Below are 14172 nucleotides of genomic sequence, written 5' to 3' on the forward strand. Positions count from 1 at the left end.
CACTGGCTGTTTGTTGCGGCACACAGGCTCTTCACTGTGGCCTGTGGACTTTCTCTAGTTGCGGTGCGAGGGCTTAGTTGCTCTGTGGCATGTGGGATCTTAGTTTGCTGACCAGAGATTGAGCAGCAAGTTAGAATGAACATGGAATCCTGCATTGGAGGGTGGATTCTTAACCCCTGGATTACCAGGGAAGTCCTTGACTAATATATGTACTATATTTTATTCTATGCTGGTCTGTGTTACTTTATTTCTTTTTTGGAAAATGGATAATGTAGTGGATTTGAGAATGGATAAATGCCACCCAGGGGCTTTCCTGGTGGCTCAGTGGTAAAGAATCTACCTATTAATATAGGAGATGTGCATTCGATCCCTGGGTTGGGAAAATCCCCTGGAGAAGGAAATGGCAACCCACTTCAGTATTCTTGCCCGGGAAATCCTATGGACAGAGGAGCCTGGTGGGCTACAGTCCATGGGGTTGCAAAGAGTCTGACATGACTTATCGACTAAACAGCAACAATCACAAATGCTGCCCAGACATTATTTAGCTGCCTATGTCCTCCGTATTCTTAAGATCCTTTCTGTGCTGGGATATCCCTATTTGTTTTTTCCATGAATTTTACCTGATTTCTTGTCTCTTTGCTCTAAGACCAAAGTTGTTCACCTCTTCCTGAAAGGGAATCTGGGTATTTGGTGGCTACTTTGCTCAAGTGTACTTGGATGGGTTTTGAGAGGAGGAAGGTAGGGGTAGCAGATGACTGGGGCCATTTCTGCTCTTTGCTTTTATTGACAGCAGGTAAGGAGTCTTTAAAATTTTTTTAAATTTTTGGCCACACCTCGAGGCATGTGGGATCCTGGTTTCTTTGCCCGGGAGCTAACCCATACCTCTGCATTGGAAACATGGAACCGTCCCAAGAAGTCTTTAATGTGCAGGAATCTTTCCTGCTCTGCCTCAAGGCATTGCCTCTGGATCTGGTCTCCTGCATCACGCAAATCTGTTTATTATGTGATAGATGGAGATCATCCATATGTTTCTGACATCATTGCTGCTAACGCAATGGTAGCTGGAAATAAAAAAGCAGCCTTGTTTCAGATATAAATAAATGATAGTTTATTCTTTACTGATTCTGTGAAGTCTTCGGTGAAGACTTTACCATACTTCCCTTCATTTAGAATATGTGAACTATGGAAAAGCCACCTGATAAAAACCATTGGTTGAGTATATGTTATATAGAATCAAAATTGTAACAAATCAAGAGGAGAGGAAAAAAAGGGAAAATGCAAAGTTTTAGGAAACTTCAGAATGGTTTCCTTCCCACTTATCCATGTCAAGCTCACTATAATTCTGTTTCATATGATTTCATGTTTTTTAAAGTAAAGAATAATGAAGATACAATAATTAATCATTATAAAATATCTTTATTACTGATAAGAACTAAGACTTAATCTCTGGAGATTTCATGTTGGAAGAGAATAATTTGATTCAACATAATTATGAAACACTTATTATATTGTGCTTTATAACTTTTTCACCTAATGTTAATTTTTTGATTTTTATAATAACCTGTGATTTAGAAGACAGTTAAGTTGGTGATTTAGGTTCACTACTTAGTTAATGGTCATATTGAGATTTTCCATGAGTAATTGTCCTGTTGCATACAATTATGATGTCACACAGAGACAAGGTCTATCTGTGAATGAATTTGGATTTTCTGGCATTAGACAATAGGATATATTCATCAGGGGAACTTCATGCTTCTCTGGTGGCTTGATGGTAAAGAATCTGCCTTCAGTGCAGGAGACCCAGCTTTGATCCCTCAGTTGGGAAGATCCCCAAGAGTGGGAAATGGCAACCCACTCCAGTATTCTTGCCTGGAAAATCCCATACACAGAGGAGCCTAGTAGGCTACAGTCCATGGGGTTGCAGAGTTGAACACGACTGAGCAACTAACAACATCAGAAACAAAGAGTTTAGAAATTATGTAAGTTTTGTCATTTAAAATACAGGACTCATACTGAGTTTAGATACAGAGCCAAAAATATCCTAATCATTCAGAAGTTAGTAGCTAGAAATACAGACCAAGCACAGACCAAGCACCAGAGATGAAACTGGAGAGCTGAAATTGATGACGACATGACCTGCTTCCATTAATGGAAATAGCGAAAGCCACGGTTATACTGTGAATGTAAAGTGTAGAGCTGGAATAAGAATACGCTGTCTTCTTTGGTCTCTGTACCCAGGTGCTCTATGCTCATTTATATTTTTAACACCTCTTCCTTCTCAGGAATACATTGGACTCTTGAACAGCATGGGGTATTATAGGTGCTGATGCTGCAGAATTGAAAGCCCACAAATAATTTAATTAGCTCTCTCCTGTCCCAGTTCCATATCAGTGAATTCAACCAACCACGGATCATATAATATTGTAGTATTTCAGTTCAGTTCAGTCGCTCAGTCATGTCCGACTCTTTGCGACCTCATGAATCGCAGCATGCCAGGCCTCCCTGTCCATCGCCAACTCCCGGAGTTCACCCAAACTCATGTCCATTGAGTTGGTGATGCCATCCAGCCATCTCATCCTCTGTCGTCCCCCTCTCCTCATGCCCCCAATCCTCCAATCCCTCCCAGCATCAGGGTCTTTTCCAATGAGTCAACTCTTCACATGAGGTGGCCAAAGTGTTGGAGTTTCAGCCTCAGCATCAGTCCTTTCAGTGAATACCCAGGACTGGTTTCCTTTAGGATGGACTGGTTGAATCTCCTTGCAGTCCAAGGGACTCTCAAGAGTCTTCTCCAGCACCACAGTTCAAAAGCATCAATTCTTTGGTGCTCAGCTTTCTTCACAGTCCAACTCTCACATCCATACATGACCACTGGAAAAACCATAGCCTTGACTACACGGACCTTTGTTGGCAAAGTAATGTCTCTGCTTTTGAATATGCTGTCTAGGTTGGTCATAACTTTCCTTCCAAGGAGTAAGCGTCTTTTAATTTCATGGCTGCAGTCACCATCTGCAGTGATTTTGGAGCCCCCCAAAATAAAGTCTGACACCGTTTCCACTGTTTCCCCATCTATTTCCCATGAAGTGATGGGACCATTATATCTACTACTGTGGGTAGGAATCCCTTAGAAGAAATGGAGTAGCCATCGTGGTCAACAAAAGAGTCCGAAATGCAGTACTTGGGTGTAATCTCAAAAATGACAGAATGATCTCTGTTTGTTTCCAAGGCAAACCATTCAATATCATGGTAATCCAAGCCTATGTCTCAACCAGTAATCCTGAAGAAGCTGAAGTTGAATGGTTCTATGAAGACATACAAGACCTTTTAGAACTAACACCCAAAAAAGATGTCCTTTTCATTATATGGGACTGGAATGCAAAAGTAGGAAGTCAAGAAACACCTGGCTGCTAAGTCACTTCAGTCGTGTCCGACTCTGTGCAACCCCATAGACGGCAGCCCACCAGGCTCCGCTGTCCCTGGGATTCTCCAGGCAAGAACACTGGAGTGGGTTGCCATTTCCTTCTCCAATGCATGAAAGTGAAAAGTAAAAGTGAAGTCGCTCAGTCGTGTCCAACTCTTAGCAACCCAATGGACTGCAGCCTACCAGGCTCCTCGGTCCATGGGATTTTCCAGGCAGGAGTACTGGAGTGGGCTGCCATTGCCTTCTCCGAGAAACACCTGGAGTAACAGGCAAATTTGGCCTTGGAATACGGAATGACACAGGGCAAAGGCTTATAGAGTTTTGTCAAGAGAATGCACTGGTCATAGCAAACACCCTCTTCCAACAACACAAGAGAAGACTCTACACATGGACATCACCAGATTGTCAACACCGAAATCAGATTGATTACATTCTTTGCAGCCAAAGATGAAGAAGCTCTATACAGTCAGCAAAAACAAGACCAGGAGCTGACTGTGGCTCAGATCATGAACTCCTTATTGCCAAATTGTAGTATTTACTACTAAAAAAAGGAAAATCCACCTGTAAATGGACCTGTAAGATTAAACTGTGTTGTTCAATGGTCAACCATATTTACCATAGTCAAAGCATATTGACATTAACCACAGTTTTATTTACTCCTTTTCTAAGAAATAATGCAGTTTCCATCTTTCAGCTTATAACCTTTTTTATAGAATTCAAAGTTCTTTGTACTTTTTTCCATACAAGGCAAATTTGTATTGTCTGCTGATCACCCAGACTTGTAACTAGAGAAAAAAAATTGCAATTTATGTGTGAAATTTCTGCTGCTGATGTTGTATTTTTCTTTTATAGAGTGGAAAACCACCCATCAGTGATATGTTCACAGACCTCAAGGATGGAAGGAAGCTATTGGATCTTCTAGAAGGCCTCACTGGAACCTCACTGGTGAGAGATGTTATCTTCAGGAACCAGTCTAATGGAGTATCTCTTATTGCTGATACTTGAAGACCCTCTGGGGGTCCTTACAATGTAAAGGCTGATATAGGAACATAAAAAAAGGGTTTTAATGAATTTTTTGGTGGAACTATATTTAGGCTTTATTGAGGATTCTATTTTTATCCAAAAAATTACTTTTTATTTTTATTGCTCTCAGGCAGTAGAGAATTACAAAGAAGGATGGATATGTAAAGAAGGTATGATATTCTGAATAGTGGAAAGTAGAGACAAATATGTTTAATGTTATTTAACAAATGGTTAAAAAAAGGTTATCAAAACTGATGACGTCTATTTTTATTCAGATTTTCAGTATTATCTTCATGTTTGTTTCATCATCAAATCCGACTCTATTACTTTAGGTGCATGGTACCTAATTCTCACACAGAAGTAACTTTGCCAATGAAAAGGATGCATTTTATGGGTACAAACTTTGACACTAGAGGTAGAATTACTATAAAAGGTATAGAGAGATGCACTTTTGAAGATGAATTTCTTTCTTGCTAGAGTGTGGGTTGTTACACTCTACCTTTTGCACCAGATGGTGGGTAGGCATCTACTGGAGAAACCGATTCCTTTCTTAGATAAGGTTCCCTGGCCAGTGAGGCAGAAAGAAGCCTCCCAGGTCACCTTTCCCAGGTGGCAATTCCAGTCTTCCCCGTGGGCCCTCGTAATGCTATCTGGATCCTAGTATAGCACCTCTGAATCCTCTCTGCTCTGTCTACACTAGTGCAGGTGGAGGGGACATAACTTCTAAATCTTTGTGCCTCCAGCCCAATTGAGACAGAATATGCTTTTTCCCTGGTGGAGCATTGATTCTCAAGCTTGTTTGTACCTTAGAATCACCAGGGAAATCTTGTACAAATTCCCAAACCAGACTATACTAAAGACTCATTAAAACACAATCATAGGGAGTGGGATTGGACACAGCATTGGTGTTTTGGGAAGATCCCTGGGGAATTCCAGTGTTCAGGCATGCTAAGGAACTACTATCTTAGGATGCTATTCGTGGGAGGATTTGCATTCCGTCAATGCTGGCCTCCACGGTGGCCTGAGAACCCAGCGTGGGCTCCTAGCACAGAGAGGACCTGTAGGCTGAGCTGCTGTTTCACGTGCCTCTCAGTGTCAGTGATTGACAGCAACATGGAGGGATTCTGTCTCATTTGCTTTTGTGTTTTGCTTTCCAGCCGAAAGAACGTGGCTCCACGAGGGTGCACGCTTTAAATAATGTCAACAGAGTGCTGCAGGTTTTACATCAGAATAATGTAAGTTTGTCATGGGACTTTGGGGGTCCTTTGATGCCATTGGGATGATTTATTACGAAACCAGCCACCTGCTCTGGGCAGCGGTGTCAACCGATTTTTTAGAAACATTTCTCATATGAGAAGTATTGAACCTTTTCTATGAGTGAAGGAATAGTTGTGCTTTTTTGTGATTGCTTTATTGATCTATTGTTTAAGTAATACATTTTTGTGACTTAGGTTTACCTGACTCTCTAAAGTGAAATTTTTCTTATCGTTTACTTATATTGTTGTCCAAATGTGCTAAAACAAAAATATGGGTTTCTGTAGAAAAATTGTCTTAAAAGTTATTTTTTCATTTTACTAGGTGGATTTAGTGAATATAGGAGGAACGGACATTGTAGATGGAAACCACAAACTGACTTTAGGATTACTTTGGAGCATCATTTTGCACTGGCAGGTGGGGAAATTTTCAATTACTTTTTAATAGGAATTGGAAATGGATCATATGTGTATTAGTTTCTTAGAGCTGCCACAGGGTACCACAGACTGGGTGGCTTCAACAATAGAAATTTGTTTTTTCACAATTTTGGAGGCTAGAAATCGGAGATCCAGGTGTCAGCAAGGTTGGTTTCTTCTCCTTTATTAGTAGGTGGCTCCCTTCTTCTTGTCTTCTCATGTGGTCTGTGTATGTCTGTGTCCTAATCTCCTTTGCTTATTCCAAGATACCAGTCATACTGGATTAGGGCTAACCCACGTGATCTCATTTTACCTTAACTACTTCTTTACAGATTCTATTTCTAAATACATCCCTATTGTGAGGTGCTGGGGGTTGGGATTTCAACATACGAATTTGGAGAAAGGATATAATTCAACTTATTTTGAATAAAAAGCCTGACAAACTGCTCTATTTTCCTGGCATAGAGAAAAAGTATCTATTTTTAAATATTAAATTTGAAAAGTACCAGGCTTATAGAAACATTGCAAAAATAACTCAAAGAATTCCTGGATACTTTTCACTCAGATTTTCCAAATGTTAACAGCTATTTGTTTTTTTGTGTTTTCTCTCTCTCTGTCCCTCTTTCACGAAATAGTTAAGTGTGTATTTTGTAAAAGCAAATTATTTCTAAAAACAAGAAGTTCTCTTATATAACTACAATATATTAATATAAAATGTTGAGTACATAATATTTATATATTGTTATAAATATATTCATACATTATAATATTTATAATGCTAATATTAATCATTATACAATTTTTATACTATACCCTAACAAATAGTATATAATTAGTAAAATCAGGAAGATAATATTGAAACAAAATAATTATGTGATTTAGAAATCTGATGGCGATTTTGTTAATTGCCCCAATAATATCGTTTAGAGAAAACAATACAGGATTATGAATTACATTCTTTTTCCTTGTCTTTTTAGTCATCTTTAATCTGGCATAATTTTTGAGTATTTCTTTGCACTTCATGATATTGACGTTTTTGAAGCATACTGAATAGTTATTTTGTAGAATGTTCTTCCATGTGGGTTTGACTGATATTTCCTCGTGATTAGATTTAAGGTTATTCATTTGTGGGATAAACACCACAAAAATGATGCTGAGTTTAATATACCATATCACAAAGCACGTGCTGTCTGGTATTTTTTTCCGGCTGTATTAGCTCATCATTTGGGTAAGGTGAACTCTGCCAGTGTCTCCACTGTACGGTGACTGCCCTTTGTTATTGAAAAGTATCTTGTGGAGATCTATTTTGAGGCTTTGTAAATATTCAGCTGCTTATCAAACTTTTGTCCATTATTTTTAAGATCCATTCGTAGTTCTTGTTGCTGTTGTTAGTCGCTAAGTCATGTCCAACTCTTTTGTGACCCCATGGACCGTAGCCTGCCAGGATCCTCTGTCTATAGGATTTCCAAGGCAAGAATACTGGAGTGGGTTGCCATTTCCTTCTCTAGGGGATCCTTCTGACCCAAAGACTAAACCAATGTCTCCTGTATTGGCAAGCGAATTCTTTACCACTGAGCCATCAGTTATTGTTATGGTGCTTGGCAAAGTGATTTTCTAATTTCATCATTTCTTCTACATTTGTTAATTATCTTTCCACTTGTGAGGAAGAGCTTTCGCTCGTCTCTTGTTTCTCTGTATCTGTTTATCTATTCATTTATATATCTGTGCACACTGATGGGGGAGGAGGCAATGGCACCCGACTCCAGTACTCTTGCCTGGAAAATCCCATGCAGTAGGCTGCAGTCCATGGGGTCGCGAAGAGTCAGACATGACTTAGCGACTTCACTTTTCACTTTTATGCATTGGAGAAGGCAGTGGCAAACCACTCCAGTGTTCTTGCCTGGAGAATGCCTGGGACGGCGGAGCCTGGTAGGCTGCCATCTATGGGGTCACACAGAGTCAGACATGACTGAAGCGACTTAGCAGCAGCAGCGGCGGCATTCGGGGACTTGATTCTGGTTACCACTTGAAGTTATCGGCAGGCATTGTTTCATTTGAACAGGTGAAAGATGTCATGAAGGATATCATGTCAGACCTGCAGCAGACGAACAGCGAAAAGATCCTGCTGAGCTGGGTGCGCCAGTCCACAAGGCCATACAGTCAGGTCAACGTCCTCAACTTCACCACCAGCTGGACAGATGGGCTTGCCTTTAATGCCGTGCTCCACCGACATAAGTGAGATGTGACTCTTCTTAGCTGTGCAGATTTGTACAAATTTGTACATCCTTTCTGTCTCTCCCTGCTTAATCCCTCCTAAGGTCCCTTCCCATGACCACTCTCTCCTCTGTACATGCTCTCTGAAAACATAAAAAAAAGAAATATCATAGGAAAAAAAAACACCCATCATGTTTTATTTCCATAGGACTTAAATGCCGCAGTGCACAAAATCCATGATTTCTTGTATGTATTTGTAAGTTAAAAAATGTAAAATAATTCACATAGTTCAAGCCCACTCATTCTGCACTACACCAATAATATACACAAAGAATTGTAATACTTTTCAGCCTTCTGCTAAAAGAAAAAACTCTATAAATTTAGTGTAACCCCAATTAAAAATAGATAAATGATTTTTTTTTCATGAAACTTGTTATCATAGTCTGATTCTATAATAAAAGACCAAGGGATCAAAAGGAGCCACTTCACTCTTGAAGAAGAGACAGGCTAAAGTAGTTTCCAAACAGAAAGCAAGACTAGTTATGAAGCTATATTAATTGAGACTATATAGCACTACAAATAAAATACAATGTAATAAAAAGCTGAAGCATAAGAAATTGCCAATATTTGACTGTTTTGATACGTAAGAATGGCAGTTTCGTGTAGTTCAACCTAAGGGAATAAATAGCTCAGAAATAGCTCCATTCTGATCTACAACTGAGTCAATGCTGCAAATTAATAGATGGTATGGAATAAGTGGAAACGCATGAATTGGATCCCTGCATCACCATATCCCAAATAAATTCCAGATGCAGCAAGAATTTAATTGTGAAAGGCAAAATTTGTTATGTGTTTTATCCCTCTTATAAATTATTTATTGTCTCAAGTTTTATTTCCTGTATGTTCTTTACTGATATATAAAAATGCAGTTGACTTTTCTATGGCTTATATCTAGAAGATTGTTAAATTCTGATAAATTTTGAATTTGTTATTGTAGGTTTTATTTTGTTACTATAGGTTTTTTTCATGAATTATAATCATTTTTCTCTCCTTCCCTCCCTTCCTCTTTCTTTCCCTCCTCTTCTCTTTCCCTTCATTTGTGCCTTGTCCTTCAATACAATATTGATCTACATTGGTAGTACTGAGGCAGAATGTCTTGTTCTTTAATGTTTTACCATAACGCTGTTATTTGCTGTATTTTTTTTTCATATACCTTTTATCTGATGAAAAAAAAACCCAGTCTTCTTCATCTCCTTTATCAGTTTAAGGAGGTTGTCCTCTGTTTCTAGTTGGTTAAGAGATGCTGTCAGAAAACTTGAATTGTAGCTAAAACATTTTTCTATCTATTGCTTGACTGAACAAAAATGTATGCGGTGTCCTCTGTGTGCTGGGCATAGGACGTAGAACAGAGATAAATAGCAAGCAAAAATCCCAGTTCTCCTTCTTGGAATTAATGTTCAAATAGAGGGAAGCAGGCAATTTTAAAAAATGGAAATGTAAGTTGTGTAGCATATTGAAGTGGTAAATATTGCTGAAGAAAAATCTATCAGGCAAGATGAGAGGAATTACCTGGCATGTGGGAGGTCCCTGGGTGCAGGGGTGTGAGTAAGGGGTGTAACAGGAGGTGGAGTCAGAGAGGGAACTGGGGTTGGGGGTGAGGGAGGCAAATCTCAGAAAGGTAGGTTGGTCCAAGGTGCAAGAGCAGATACAGCGCAAAGAAAATGATCAGCTTTTAAGCAGTCAGGGTGACAATAATGTCCAGTTTGTGGGATTAAAAGAAAATCATGATAGAAATGAAATGCTAAACAATAGCTCTGTGGAGTGGGGTGGATGGAAATCCTATTAGGGATTTTTGTGTTAGAAAAATCCTGTGAAGTGATTAGAGCTGGAGTTTCTGTTCTGCTAATCTTGGTCTTTTAATCAGAGATTTTAGTCCATTAACATTATTGTGATAACTGATGTATTGACAGAAGTTCCTTCTTAAATTTATTTTGAGCTCATTTTTCTTACTTTTTCTTCTTGTCTTCTTGTAGGTTCTTCCTCCTGTTTTTTTTTCTTTCTTTCACCATTTGGGAAATCTATCATTTCTAGTCATTCAGTGGCTACTCCAGAATTTTAACAGCATATTTAACCAATACAAAAATCTTAGAATGTTTTACCTGTCATTTTCATATTTATATTTTATAAAGTATTATATATTTGACAAGCTTTTGGGATATAAAAGATAAACTTTTAAATTTATATTCACAAATAAAAAAGCAAAAAACTGAAATGTATATGATTATAACAGTAACAACTTTTTCCCCACATATTTTATCATCACTAAATTTTATTTGCATGCTAATTTCAGACCTGATCTCTTCAGCTGGGATAGAGTTGTCAAAATGTCCCCAACTGAGAGACTTGAACATGCCTTCAGCAAGGCTCAAACTTATTTGGGAATTGAAAAGCTATTAGATCCTGAAGGTATTGTTCAGTGTTTAATTTCAATCTTGGTTTTGCTTTATAATTTTGAATATTTGAAATGCAGTATTTTTGTTTGTTTGTTTGTTTTTGTTGTTCTCTCTTTGTAGAAAGAATTGTAAGAGTTAAGGAAGTGTTTTTTCTTTTGAAATATGGTACAAGACTTTTTATTATAGACATAATACTGTGCTTAACAATTTCTAGGATCCTTCAGGAGGAAATTTAATTACATCACTGGAGAATAGTTAATAAATATCAGCATAAGATTTAATGTTTTAGGAAAACAAAATTATTAGACAAGCAATTTAGTGTTTGGTTCATTTAATTAAAATGTGTTTTTTGTATGAAACGAGCTTCTTATATACGATGTGAAAACATTACTTATGAATGTTGCAAGACTGAAGTCTAGACTTATTTTCATAATATGAATGAAATCTGTGACATTACCTTAAATGGTAGCTTATCTTTTAGCCTTGTGGGGGAAACTTTTAGGGAAGATTTTTAAGAAATGGGATATTGCACAAAAATCCATAGGTAATCATCTTTACCTGTGTCTCATATATTATATGAAAGTTACCAAGCTGTGGTATTGCAAAGATAGTATACTAGTATTGTTTATGGGCACTAAGGACAGTTATTTTATATCTAATATTGAGCAATTCACATACTTTGGACATCTAATTTAAGCTGGTTCTTATTTTCTTTCACTATTAGATGTTGCTGTTCAGCTTCCTGACAAGAAATCCATAATTATGTATTTAACGTCTTTGTTTGAAGTGCTACCTCAGCAAGTCACTATAGATGCCATCCGTGAGGTAGAAACACTTCCAAGGAAATATAAGAAAGAATGTGAAGAAGGAGAAATTAACATACAGGTACAGGTAAATTTTTACTAATATATTTGACTTGCCGTATTTGTTTTTTGTAAGGTAATAGGTAAGATAATTCTGAGGATTTTTCGCTTGCCTGAGAAATCTTGACTTCTCAGCATCAAAGCTTCAGTTTGTCAGTTAGCGTGCTGACACCATCATGCGCATGTAATGGAAAACCACAACTTTACTGATTTTACTTTTTAAAAGGGAAAAAGTATGTTTCATATAGCAAGGCTGGAGTTTGGGCCTAGGATAGTCATGCTTTTGCATAACATGCTGTTTGATTAAGAGCAAGTGTATTAGGAAGTTTGGGATTGACATGTACACAATGCTGTATTTAAAATGGATAACCTACTGTGTAGCACAGGGAACTCTGCTCAATATTCACTAATAATCTAACTGGGAAAAGAATTTTAGAAAGACTATAGATACGTGTGTGTGTGTATATGTCAGAGTATGTGTTAGTCGCTCAGACGTGTCTGACTGTTTATGACACCATAGACTGGAGCCCACCAGACTCCTCTGTCCTCAGATTCTCCAGGCAAGAATACTGGAGTGGGTTCCCATTCCCTTCTCCAGGGCGTCTTCCCAACCTAGGGATTAAACCCAGATTTCCTGCATTGCCGGTGGCTTCTTTTACTGTCTGAGCTACCAGGGAAGCCCAGATACATGTATATGTATAACTGAATAATGAAAAAGAGCAGTGTATTGATATTAAACTCTTCATTTGCATGCTTTCATTAATGCCTTAGAAGTTGAATTAAGTTAACGGAAGAAATATGATGTGGTCAAGTTGTAATCATCTACTCTTTGACGTATCTTGCTATCTTTTACTTTTCAACGAACGCTAATAGCCCGCCTTCCTCTCTTTCTCTTTCTACAGATATATGCTTAGAGCATTAGGTGATCAGTAAATAATTCCTGAATTTCTCTTGAAATTGATCTCTCAGTCAAAAATCTCCTCTTGAATTTGAATGAATACCTTCTGACACTTGCAGTCAGATAACGCCTTCCATTTTCCACCTCATAGATCCTAGTGCCTATCTTAATAACCTTTAGCTGGTCACTAAGTTTCCTAGTTCTCAGATATCTTCATTAGAATATGGAAGTTTGGTACTAAATGATCTCCAGGATCATGCTGGCTTTCCAGTTTCAGAGTTTTAGGTCCAGAACTTAACTCATTTTTCCTTCTCTCTCTTTGGCATCATCTGTCTCCTAATTATCCAGTGTTGCATCTATGGGCTCACTGATTCACTGTTTTTAGCTCCTGCATGTCATTTACCGGGTCCCTTTGGAGTCTTCCTTCAAAATAATTGGGGTGTGTTTACTTTCTGTTCCAGCTTTCTCTACAGCTACCTCTTGTAGTTTACAAGGCCCAGCCCACTGCCGCAACTCTTCTCAGGCCAGTGCACTCCAGTCACGGTGGACTTCTCCTCTCCTTCCCCCAGATACTTGTACCTGTGGGCTGATCTCCATGAAACGCTCCTCCACCCACTGTTTACATGGCAAGCTTCCCATCTTTCCTCAGTTTCAATGGAACTTTTTCAGAGAAGACTTCCCCGATTAACCTAATTGAAATCCGGCCCTACACACACACACTCACTCACTCTGTTTCTCGCTGTCACAGTATTTTTACAAACTATGTTAAGAATTTTCAATTGTATCTTAAAAGCATTGAGAAAGCAGTGAAAGATTTTAAGCAGGGAAGTCTTAGGATATAATTGCATTTTTGCAAACATCATTCCGGCTGCTCTGTGAGAAGTGGATGGTGGAGGTAGACGTCTGGATAGTAACAGGGAACAGAAGACACTGGTGATCAGGCTGTTGTAGTGCTGAAGTCAAATGACAGTTGTGAAGATGGAAAGACCTGGATGGGTTTGAGATAAATTTTGAAGGTAGGAATTCTTATCCATATTAAATGTAGGAGGGGAAAGAAAAAGAGGAACCATGTCTGGCCCCCTGGTGTTTAGCTGGAGGAGTTAAGTGCACGGAGGAGCCATTTACTGAAATGGGAAGCTCGGAGAGGTTTGGGGGAAAAAATGAAGGGTTTGAATATTGACAAGGTTTGATATGCCTATGAAAAATTGAAGTGGAAATGTTAAGGAAGGTGGGACATAGGAGTTTGGGATGAGAAATATAAAGGTAATAGGATATATTAATAGAGGGTTCTTGAAATCTAATAGCAATGGATGAAACCTTGCAGGCCAAGTACATAAGGAGAATTAAAAAAGGGCCTGGACTTAATTTTGAGGAGCTTCAGTACTTACATGTTGGCAAATGCTTTTGAACTAGGAGAAGAACCAAGGTGGTGTTATTAAAGCAGGGAAAGGAGAACTTCGAGAGGGTGGGGACAGGTCAGATGTATAGAATGCCCTGGGAGCTTAAGAAACAGAAGGTGACCAGACTTCTGGGTTTGCTTTAAACAGTTTTGGCTTATGTATGTTGTTCTAGCACTTTGGTTATAAAAAATGTTCTGGTTTTGTGTTCATTACATGATCATCCTGAAGATGAT

At 38.5% G+C, this 14172-nt stretch overlaps 1 protein-coding gene across 10 annotated transcripts in view; it reads left to right on the forward strand.

Moving 5' to 3' along the window:
• The window catches only part of UTRN (utrophin), a 556684-nt gene that overhangs the window by 126005 nt on the left and 416507 nt on the right, over positions 1-14172 (forward strand). For 7 of the 10 annotated variants that reach the window (XM_010808643.4, XM_015472890.3, XM_010808642.4 and 4 more), the window contains 6 exons: positions 4271-4363; positions 5599-5676; positions 6020-6112; positions 8174-8346; positions 10676-10791; positions 11503-11669. In XM_010808643.4, coding sequence (XP_010806945.1) covers positions 4271-4363; positions 5599-5676; positions 6020-6112; positions 8174-8346; positions 10676-10791; positions 11503-11669 — 720 coding nt within the window. The remainder of the gene's footprint in view (positions 1-4270; positions 4364-5598; positions 5677-6019; positions 6113-8173; positions 8347-10675; positions 10792-11502; positions 11670-14172) is intronic. The other 3 variants (XM_024996732.2, NM_001278561.2, XM_005211004.5) reach the window with 1 other exon arrangement.

Source organism: Bos taurus, chromosome 9 (assembly GCF_002263795.3).
Source record: "Bos taurus isolate L1 Dominette 01449 registration number 42190680 breed Hereford chromosome 9, ARS-UCD2.0, whole genome shotgun sequence".
Classification (NCBI taxonomy): domain Eukaryota; kingdom Metazoa; phylum Chordata; class Mammalia; order Artiodactyla; family Bovidae; genus Bos; species Bos taurus.